This window comes from Copidosoma floridanum, unplaced genomic scaffold, assembly GCF_036245765.1.
Source record: "Copidosoma floridanum isolate Cflo_tuat_1 unplaced genomic scaffold, Cflo_Japanese_pri ptg000027l, whole genome shotgun sequence".
NCBI lineage: Eukaryota > Metazoa > Arthropoda > Insecta > Hymenoptera > Encyrtidae > Copidosoma > Copidosoma floridanum.
In genome coordinates this window covers 3,632,570-3,644,941 of record NW_028321904.1, presented here as the reverse complement: position 1 = coordinate 3,644,941, position 12,372 = coordinate 3,632,570, and the positions used below count along the sequence as shown (strand labels likewise).

General features: G+C 33.0%; 1 protein-coding gene across 1 annotated transcript in view; it reads right to left on the bottom strand.

The window, feature by feature from the left end:
- Positions 1 to 12,372, bottom strand: part of LOC106645282 (cytosolic carboxypeptidase 6) — a 486,558-nt gene that overhangs the window by 435,729 nt on the left and 38,457 nt on the right. Inside the window, exon 3 of the mRNA XM_089595757.1 lies at positions 7,016 to 7,318. Within this exon, the coding sequence (XP_089451883.1) occupies positions 7,016 to 7,318 (303 nt within the window). The remainder of the gene's footprint in view (positions 1 to 7,015; positions 7,319 to 12,372) is intronic.

Sequence of the window (12,372 nt, the reverse complement as noted above, 5' to 3'; positions counted from 1 at the left end):
TTTATTTTTTAATGCAGCTACAAGTTACAGAAAGATTATTTAAACAGTGTGTATAAAATAAACAGTGTGTAGTTTTAAGTGTATGATAACCAAGTACTCGTAACAAAGTATTGAAAACAACTTCTGGTTTAACGTGTACCATACTTCTGACAGAAACCAAGATAGACAAACTTAGCCATGGTACAATTTTGGTTTTTTTTAAAATAAACGCTAAATTAATCAATTCTGATAGTTAATTATTATAAATTATAGAAGTATCATGTATAATTTACCAGGCTTAAAATAGAATCATAAAAGTATGAACTTAATAAAATATATCAGCCGAACATTTAAAATACGGTTCTAGATGCAACTCTCCCAGAATCAAGTATTTGAGAAGGAAAATTTCACCCTAAATAGCCATGCCAGGAGCTACATTATCTGGCAGAGAAACAAGAAACTAAGAGGTTGGCCAATGGCAGTAGACTGCGATTTAAAGTACATGCAGTTGTTAGAAATATTTTCTGAGGTAAAATTAACAAAATTGTTTTGAATGATTGTTTGAATTCAAAAAATTCAGATGATAAAATTCCAAATGAGAAGACAATGAAGCAGCGAGTTACATAAAGAAAAACTTTAATCAAGTATTGATAGACAGTCTGACGGTGAAACTGACTCTGAATATAAGGAAAATTCAAGACCAAAGATGATGGCTTCTTGATTCAAGAATATTATAAGAAAATGAAATCAATCTCAGAAAAGTTCTCTCAATAGGTATCTGACAATAATATCAAAAATCGAAAAAAACGCAGGAGGAGCTGATACAATATTTAAAAAATCAGCAGATCAGAAAGTAACGGAAGTCATAGAGAAAGGGGTAAATACAACGTATAAACTGTTAATAAATATGATTATATTAAAGTTAATACAATACAGAATTCAAAACGCCTAGGACTTACGCTACGTAAGAAAATCCTAGATTTTTCTTACACCATCAAGCAACTGACTGCCGAGAATAGACTGTCAAGTAATAAAGTAAGCGACGATGAATGAATCAATTACTGATTTGCTACCCTAGATAAAATTAAAAAAGCCCTAGAAAAGAGAGTTTCAATAAATCAAAAGATCATGGCAATACTTAACAATTTAATGGTCAATCTCCAATATAGAGTTAATTAAATTAAACAAGATGTCAAGCACCACAATCTTGGAGAAAATTTTCTCATCAGAATAAATGTATGGGGATTTAACACTACCACGGACCAACTTCTAAAAGATCTACTAGAAAGTGCAACAAATAGCTTAATGATGCATGAGCTCTCCAAAGAAAGAATTAATTTTAAGAAAAAATATAACGCTACGAGCGAAAAGGCCATATTTGCAACTAACACTAAAAAGGAAGTCCTCTGTGAACGAAAATATTGTAAATGAAATAACACTGACGATACGAGCGGGATAAAAACTCGAAAATAAGATTGGAGGCAAAAACGTAGCTGTACGTAATATCATACAAGACTTCGTGGGATCATATAAAACCCTAATGCTTATTAAAAACTACCTATACAAAATACTTAAAAACAGACAGTTAATTTTTACAAATCTTTTTGAGCGATTTATAATTAATAATAAGTGAACTCTAAAATATATATACAGCATGATATGTAACGGTGGCATTTCCCGAGAACTGCGTGTAGAGCGATTTTTTCTGACGCGAAACCCGTTGGAATTAATTTTTTAGGGCGAATAGCTTTTAAATGGGAGCCAATTGAAAATACGTTCCAAACTACCCCTAAATGGGGTTAGAAAGCTATAGTGTGCCCGCATGAACTCGCGACGTTGCCGCATTGTTATTCGAGCTTAGTCGGTAAGCAGTGAGAACTATATCCATGTGCGCACGCAAGAGCGTCAGCTACTGCTGGTAACTTGAAGGTTGGATGTAAAAATTTTTACCTTAAGGTAAATATTGTCTGCTCATTATGTTGTCAGTTGTTTATCCATCACGCGCTTACTGTCTTTCTCACTCTCATGTTGGACAAAAACATCTTTAAATTTTTATACTTAAGTAATGTTACCTCGAATGAAAGTAAAATACCATATCAGTAGGGATTTTTTCACTCTACACAATAGTATTTTTGCAAAAATAGTCAAGCTCTCGGTCAAAAATATTGATGTTAGGTATGTCTTGCTTACGTTCCTGGGTATGTCGTCTGTACACGATTTAGAACGAGTCCATTCATAAATTGCAATAATCAAGTACCCGGAAAGTACCCGCCAAGTGCCCGGAAAGTACCCGGCAAGTGCCTGGGAAGTACCTGCCAAGTACCCGAGGAAGTGCCTGAGAAGTACCTGCCAAGTGCCCGGGAAGTACCCGCCAAGTACCCGAGGAAGTGCCCAAGAAGTACCTACCAAGTGCCCGGGAAGTACCCACCAAGTACCCGAGGAAGTGCCCGGGAAGTACCTGCCAAGTACCTGGGAAGTGCCCGCCAAGTGCCCGGGAAGTACCCGCCAAGTACCCGGGAAGTACCCGAGGAAGTGCCCGGGAAGTACCCGCCAAGTGCCCGGGAAGTACCCGCCAAGTACCTGGAAAGTGCCCGGGAAGTGCCCGAGAAGTACCCAAGGAAGTGCCCGGGAAGTACCCGACTGTATTGTACTAGGCGGGGACTTCCGGGGCACTTGGCGGGTACTTCCCGGGCACTTTCTCGGGTACTTCCCGGGTACTTCCTAGGGTACTTCCCGGGCACTTTATGGGTACTACCCAGGCACTTCCCAGGTACTTGGCGGGTACTTCCTGGGCATTTCCTCGGGTACTTCCCGGGCACTTGCCGGGTACTTCCCGGGCACTTCCTCGGGTACTTGGCTAGTACTTCCTAGGCACTTGCAGGGTACTTCCCGGGCACTTGGCGAGTACTTCCCGGGTACTTGATTATTGCAATTTATGAATGGACTCGTTCTAAATCGTGTACAGACTACATACCCGGGAACGTAGGCCAGACATACCTAACAACAATATTTTTGACCGAGAGCTTGACTATTTTTGCAAAAATACTATCGTGTAGAGTGAAAAAATCCCTACTGATATGGTATTTTACTTTTATTCGAGGTAACATTACTTAAGTATAAAAATTTAAAGATGTTTTTGTCCAACATGAGAGTGAGAAAGACAGTAAGCGCGTGATGGATAAGCAACTGACAACATAATGAGCAGACAATATTTACCTTAAGGTAAAAATTTTTACATCCAACCTTCAAGTTACCAGCAGTAGCTGACGCTCTTGCGTGCGCACATGGATATAGTTCTCACTGCTTACCAACTAAGCTCCAATAACAATGCGGCAACGTCGCGAGTTCATGCGGGCACACTTTAGCTTTCCAACCCCATTTAGGGGTAGTTTGGAACGTATTTTCAATCGGCTCCCATTTAAAAGCTATTCGCCCTAAAAAATTTATTCCAACGGGTTTCGCGTCAGAAAAAATCGCTCTACACGCGGTTCTCGGGAAATGCCACTGTTACATATCATGCTGTAAACTATGTTATTTGTGCTTAAAAAACCTGTGCATTGACCCAAAGGCGGAAGAAAAATATTACACTTTTATACGGAGTACAGTAATAATAACTGCATCTTTTTACTAACATGAAAATTCATAAAAAACATATGCATACACTTACAAGACACTGGTAAGAGCGAGAAAGTAGCAGTAGAAGAGCTTTGGGTAGGACAAGTGAGTGGAGACAAAAAAAATGAATACAATGAGAGAAATTTTATAGAAGAATGCATAAAAAAAATGGTAACAATTACCCACCTGAACCAACCTCAACCACCACTGCTTAATTCTTATAGTGACTCCAAATTACTTGCAGATCAAAACTTACAGAGATTAAAAAGACCAACACCCTTTCATTTCCACAAGTTTTTATCTTTTCTAGTTACAAGCGTAACTTAAACAAAAAAGAATAAAGATATAACATTACGTATACAAATTATTAACAATAAGTATCATGACAATAACACTAACTAATTAGTAAATTACTGCATGCGATGACGGGATATATGTAGATATATGTGTTAATGTACATATAAAGAAGTTTTATTTTTTCTTATATTAGTGGCCCTCAGAGACGCAGAGTAAAATGAAACGAAAAAAAAAAACTCTTATAACTTACTCAACTAAGAAACAATATAAACAAATAACTAGCATATGGTTAAATAAGACAAGAACGCATGATAAATTAACTGCATACGTTACTTTTCTAAGTTCACGATTCCCAGTGCGTCACAAAAAAAACTACAAAAAGACGTAAACAAACTTTTTTTCTTTGCTCATAAGAACTAGAATTAACTATTGTATCACTTTTATTATCCTCTATTAGTTGTAGTGCAAAAAAAAGGAATAAAGAGAAAAATACTGATGTACAAAGTTTCTTACATGAGAAATGACCATACATTTGACATTTGAGAAGACAGATCTTTATACCATCAATTAGTTTATAATATTTTGCAGTTCTTCACAATGAATTATTTATTCAATAAGAATGTAATTTTTATTGATAAATGGTAAGCTTCCTTTCCACTAGTATAAGTTAAAAAAAATGATAATTTTTGTGTTTGTACACAAACAAGAATCACGTTAAAAAATATGTCAAAAAAAGTTACATTTTTCAAAAGTTAGATAATTGACCAAACAAAAAAAAATTGAGAATCAGCAACTTATGCCTACAAGTTTACAAGTGTAGTTTATTGGCTTACTTAAACTCAGTCTGATTAGTAAATTTTCTGAGACAAAGAAGTTATTTTCAAGATACTTTTCTTTAAGTTATTAAGAAGTTCAATTGTAATGAAACATTTTTATTTATCCAGCATTCAGCTATAGTCCCATAATTATTTTATTTATGAAAATTTCTTACTTTCTAATAAAATTAACGTGAAAAAAGTAGACAATCGTTGAACTTTAGCGGTTGTCTACCTTACGATCACAGAAAATAGATATGATTGCATCATTCATCATAATTTTTAGTTAAACAGTTATTATCAAATAATAAGTTCAGAAAGATCTGGAATAAACTGTATTCTATACAATAAAATTAAAATAAAACTAAACAAAATATATATATATATATATATATATATATATATACTGCAAGGTACAACAATATACATGCGGTAGTATATAGACGTAGGGTCACCAAATCAAGTGAGAAATATTAGGTCGAATGAAAGGGGTATTACGTGGTTGGTATACGGTGCAATAAAAGTGCGTTACGAGGGAAAGATGCATGTCAAAAGCCAAAATAGTTGTAGTTTTTCTTGGACGATCGTGGCAAAAGGGTTATCGGTCAAGGAACTCCCGCTCAACCTGTCACCACATAGTGCAATTTCAAATCCATGTGGCAAAGTCGGTGCAGCATTTCTTTTTTTTCTTGCTCAAGGTTGGCAACTGGGTCGTACGTCAAATGGCATTTTCGCATGTTGATATTGAGATTTTGGCTCGTGGACTGCTTAAAAGGTAGTCCTTTGTCACCAAGACCGTGAAATCTTTGAGGTAGTCTCATCGACGTGCCTCAAAACAATTGATGGTGTCTTGCTTTGTTTGAATAATTTAATATTTTCATATCTTCATTTGACCCTTAAGAATTGGGTGGTTGCCGTATTTACGGACGTATAAGTCGGAATTTCCGTAAAAACGATAGCGTTTGTTACTCATCACTTTCTTAACTTAAATGCACCAGAGAGTCCTTTTTCTTTGTGTTTGATAAAGTGCGTATTAAACGAGGTCCAATTAAGTTAGTTGTCATTGTTTTAAGCAATTGTGTACGGAATAAAAAAAAAGCTTTATTTTATTTTGTTATTTGTTGATTATCTGATGAAAGAAGCTTGAGCAGAAAAAAAATTATCAAAAAAAAAAGGTAGACCTAATTTTATTTTTTTTTTGCGTATTTACCTTACGTTGCATTTAAGTAAAAATCAATGTGAATATTCCAGATCTCAATAGATTGAAGTTTGCTATATAATTGATTCTTACAATTATTTGGAATGCCAGTTTTAATATTTTGTTATCTTTGTTTAATCCTATTTACTACCTGTAAAGTCGAGTGTTCAGTTGTATCATAAGATGCTCGATTAAATCTTGATCAATTTTTATTTTTTAAGTGTCTATATATGTAAAACAGATTTTGAGTTTTTTTGTTTAGTTGTTTTTTATAAGTTCTTTGCCTTGTTACACATAACATTGATCTATTTAGATGTTTAAATTTATGCATAACATAAATTAGAATTCGATTATAAGTTTGGTTTAAATAGAACATGCAAGCTACATTTTTATTCTTTTAACTATAAAAAATAAGATAGATATTCTCCAATTCTTTGGTTATGTTTAAAGACCGCTACATTAACTTTTAATACATCTAGAGAGCAGAGACACTTTAAATTATTTTTGTTTTAATTATTCAACGATGCTAACCTCTGCCTAAATCCTCACACAAACTTGCAGCACACATATATGTATATATATAAAAAAAAATCAGTACAGTAAGTAAATAATACATTTATCTTATGAAATATGTCAAAACTTTATAAACAAACGCATTTATGGAAAAAACTTTGAAATACCTACAGCAGTCATAAGCTATATATGGCTGTAATAATTAAGCAAGTCTGTTGCTACAACAGCAAACTCTATCATTAGTAAGTATCAGCCCTTCATAGCAAAAAAAAACAAAGATCCCACGACAAAAAAAACTGCTTAATAAATATTTACAGACATTGTTTAACAAGGAAAAAGACGTGTATCAAACTTATACGTGTCATCCTAGCAAAAAAAAAAACTAAGTTTCAAATATTAAACTTTACAAGGTTCATAAAAAGTCCCTTATTATAAATAAACACCAGCCTAAAATAAAAAACAAAATTTTTTAATTTTTAAGGATAAAAAAACTGTTTTAATATAAAAATTAATTGATTTATCTTACCCGCATAAATCGCAGACATTGCATTATAAATTAAAGTACAAAAATATAAGTAGAAGAAAAATCTGAACGTACCGATAATTCCCTATGTACACTCCATCAGGATTAAGCATAGGAATAATTCTAAAGACAACGTTATTACGTAGTATTCTAGCGATAGGATGATTACTGATAAGAAAATCAAGAGCGCCTTGACACACGAATGATGATGGTGACTCACCAGGATGCATCCGACCAATAATCACCACGATCTTCGAAACTTGCTGCTCTTGTCTCTTACAAAACACGTCATTTTTTTTTTTATCAGTTAGTGTAACAAGCTCAATTTTTTTTTTTTTAACTGAACTTGTCAAAATTTCTCTTTCTAAAAACGGGTACCTGAAATGGAATTAAAATGAATTAGTTTTTTAAAAACACTTAAAAAATGATACAAATTTTTACATTCATAAACAAGACATGAGCAAAAGGAATGATTTTGTGCTCCTTCATTAATGAGGATAATTTTATAATACACAAATGCATGTTATTGGTTTCGTTCCTTCCAAATATCGTTAAATATCTGCAGACCGTATCATACCAGCATAAGTACATCGTAATTAAACCATAAAAACGTTACATTTTTTAATATTAAATGCATTACGCAAGATTAAAAAGACACTGAACCACAATGTTAAAAGTAAAAAATGACATACTTGAGTGTAATACATGCTTAAAAGGACAATACATGTGCTTTAGTCATGACTAATACCACAGGAAACAATTCGTATCTAAAATAGGTCCATCCCGCATTATACTCAGCTCAGGAGCATTGACTTAACCAAAGATACAAACCAACAACAACATCGTCCAGAATGATGCTCGTAAACGGTTCTGTACATACTGCTATCTAAGGACTAAAGAAACATGAAGACTAAACATATTGAAATGTAATTTAGAACCAGAAAAATTAGTTATGCAGGCTACCTGTTTATTTATTTGAATAAACAATATTGCTTCCAGATGATAAAAATAATGATAATTATAATGAAAATAATACTTATTGTCATAATAATATAAATAACGATAATGACAGTAACAATAATAGTAGTAACGATAATAATGGTTATAATAATGATGATAATCGTATAAATAATGATAATAAAAATGACAATGATAATAATAATAGTGATAATGATGATGATACTGATAATAATGACAATGATGATAATGATGATGACGATGATAATGATGAAGATAATAATAAGAATGATGATAGTGGTAATAACAATAATAATAATAATAATAACAATGATCAAAAAAGTAATAATAGTAATAATAAGGACAATAAAAATAACACTAATTATGATAATAATTATGATACCAATAGGAATGATGCTAATGAGAATAATAATAATGATTGTAATTATCAAAATAATGATAATAGAAATAAAAAAAATAGTAACAACAACAGTAATAATGATAATGGTAATTAGGATGATAAAGATGATAGTGATAGTTATGACGACAATATTAATAACAATTATAATACACATGAAGATAAGAATGATAATGATGATAATAATAATGACGATAGTAAAGATGATGTTGATGATGAGAATGTAAATAATAATGATGAAAAAAATGGTTTAAATAATAATAATAATGATGATAAAAATAATCATAATAATATTAAAGATTATAAAAATAATAATGCCAATGATTATGATAACGAAGATAATAATCATATTAACTATAATATTAATGTGGATAATGATAATCCAGACGATAATTATGGTGTTGATGATGATGATAATGATGATAATGATGATAAAAATGATAATAAAGATATTGATAATAATCATGATGATTATGATATCAATAATATTGGTTACGATAGGCATGATAATTGTCACGATCATGGTGATGATGATGATAATCAAAATAATGATGATGATGATGATGATGATGATGATGATGATGATGATGATGATGATGATAATGATGATGATGATGATGATGATGATGATGCTGACGATGATTATGGTAAGAATAATAAAGATAATAATTATGACCATGATTATAGTGATACTAAAAATGATGTTAGCAATAAAGACAAGGGTTGTGATAGTAAAAATGATGATTATAAAGAGCATTATAATGATAAAAATAATAAAATTATAAGATAAAATAAAAAACGATTATAATGAAAATGATAATAATAATAATGATGATAATGATAAAAATGTTTATAATGATAAAGAGAATCTTCTAGTTAAGGCAGTCAACATATGGTGGACGTGCTCTCCAGGTCGCGGATGAACTAACGCAAGTAATACAGGAACTTTAACTCAAGCTTGTTGAATCTACTGTAAGTAGAGACAAAAAATGATATCTTTTTGTAGTTTTTAATTACAGACAATGTAAATGAAAAGCATTAAGTATATGGATTTTTGTGTATGCGTCAAGGTTAGAAAAAGTTTAAGGGTTATCAGTAAATTTAAAAAAAAAATACAGTAGAAACAGAAAAATATTGTGGCAGAAAATAATAAAAAAAAAAAATTTTTAAAATAACATTTGGAAATGTGAAGAGAGCCTTGTAAAAGTCCAAAAAAACGCATTCAACGTTAAAAATAACAAAATTATGGGGATGATAAATGGGATCTAAATAATAATATATAGGATAATGTTAAAAATAATATTAGTAATTATAATAACAATAATAATAATGATTATAATAACGACAATTATAAAAAAATCAGCACAACAATAATTATAATATTAATGATGATAATAACAATTTTAATAATAATTGTTAAAGAAATAACCATATAAATGATAAGACTTATTGAAATAATACTAAACATTATAATAATGTTACTTATAAATAACGATGATAATGATTATGATAATAATGATGATGATGATGATGATGATGACGATGATAATAATAATGATGATGATGATGATAATGATGATGATGATGATGATGATGATGATGATGATGATGATGATAATGATGAGGATGATAATGATGATGAGGATGATGATGATGAAGATGATGATGATGATAATGATATTGATGATAATGCTGACGATGATAATGGTGAGAATAATAGAGATAATGATGATGACGATGATTATAGTGATACTAAAAATGATGTTAGCAAGAAAGATAAGAGTCATAATAGTAAAAATGATTATTATAAAGAGGATTATGATGATAATAATAATAAAAATTATAAGATAAAATAAGAAACGATAATAATGAAAATAATAATAATAATTATAATTATAATGATAATAATAATAATGTTTATAATGATTAAGATAATCTTTTAGCTGAGGCAGTCAACTTATGGTGGACGTGCTCTCTAGGTCGCGGATGAAAACACGCTTTTTGCAGGTGTAGGGTTTCGAGGTACTGCGGTGGTCGGAGTTCGTACCCGTGAGTGGTTAAAATAAAATAAAATAAGATGGCACACTAGCAGAAGTCATAAAGACAGTAGTGGAAAACCACCAACAGCTGCTCTAGGACAAGATGGCATACCGACAGAAGTCATTAAGACAGTAGTGGAAAAGCACTTATAGCTGATCTTAAACCTATATAATGCATGTCTGCCGAAGGGGTTGTTCCTAACTACCTGGTAAAATGCACGGCTGATTCTGATTGATTAAAGAAAGAGAAAGTGTAACTCCCCGTCGACACTCAGGCCGTTATGCATGCTGGACACGTCTGAAAAATATACGAAAAACTGCTTAAGGTTTGTTTTCTACAGGCCATACAAAATGTAGGAGACTTATCTGACCGGCAGTACAGATTCAGAATAAAAAAATTCTACCATAAGAGCGATAAAAGAAGTAGTAAAAGCTGTTCACAGCAGTTAAAACATATGCCATGAAGCAAGACCCCTCGTTCTTTTGGTAACCTTACATGTAAAAAACGCTTTGAACTTAAAAAACTAAAGTACATGCTTTAAGCATTGAAACATACAATGAGAACACCAGATTAACTCTTAAACGTATTAAAAAATTATTTCAAGTACCTATTATTGAGCTATATAACAACATGAAAAAAAATTACAAAGAAAACAACTACAGAGGCACTCCAGGGATTTATACTTGGACCCAATCATACGACAAACTGCCTCGCCAGAAAATATCTGAAAAGACGTTTTTGATAGAATACGCGGACGATGCTGCTTTAGCGATTGTTGAATGTACGATGAAATTTGTCCAGATACGACTTAACTAGGTTATGCGGAAAGTGGCTCCTTGGTTGGAGAACCATGGATTCGAAGTTCCAGCAGGTAAGATAGATATAGTTCTATTGATGAGAAAAGAGACAGATACCATTATCCCCCTCAAGGTACAAAAAGAAGAAGTCATGACGAACGATGCCGTAAAATACCTAGGAGTGATGGTGCATAGAAAGCTCACATTTTGGAGCCACTTTATGCAAGCAGCAGACAAGGCAGTGGTAAAAGTAGTAGCATTTAGCCAAATCATGCTGAACGTCAGAAGTCCAAAACCTTCAAAGCGCCGGCTTTTCATATCTACGGCTCAGTCTATTATTTTGTATGGGCCTGAGAAATTAGAAGATGAGATGAATGTTAAAAAAGAGAATGTAAAAATCACCCAAGTTTAAAGAATAGAAGCCTTAAGGATAGCCTGCACCTATAAAACAGTCTTGGAGTCTGCAATGATGGTGATAGCAGGCGTAATCCTCATTTATCTCCTTGCAAGGGAAAGACAACTTAAGCACCTTACGGAGCAGGACTTAGGGAGAATGAAGGCCAAAAAATACGCTCGAAAAGTCACCTGGAATTGCTAGCAACATAGATGGCAAAAAAAAGTAGAGGTAGATGGATGGTACACCTGATAAAAGATGTCAAGGAATGGACAAAGCGAAAACACAGAAAAGTAGATGACTACTTTACCCAATTTTTTTTAAATCACGGGTATTGTCACTCGTACCTCAACAAGATGTAAGAAACACAGATGGCTGCTTGCAAGTACTGCGGCTACGACAAAGAAGACGCAGAACGTTTGTTTTTTGACTGCATCAAGTGGCAAGCTAAACAAAACGTGCTGCAAGAAAAATTTGGAACTTAAAATCTTGACACGTCATGGATAAAATGTTACTCAACAAAGAAAGATGGACTGCAGTGGACCAATACATTCATGCAGTTCTACTGGCCATAAAGGAGAACAGTTTTTTGGATGACTGAGCAAAGATAGTGTTAACGTGGATTTGCTGCCATTGGAGGGGTCGTGGGGTGGTGTTTTTGCTGCGGGGCGCAGGGGGCTTAGGGGTGGCTGGTTGTGGAACCTTGAGGGTTGGGCAAACGGGGCGCGGCCGCGTGGCGGTTGGTGTGCAGGATTGGTCCCTGCGTGGGTGCTTAAGCGCGTGCAAACTTCTCAAACTGGTTCGCCCTATCAAGTTTTTACCGATT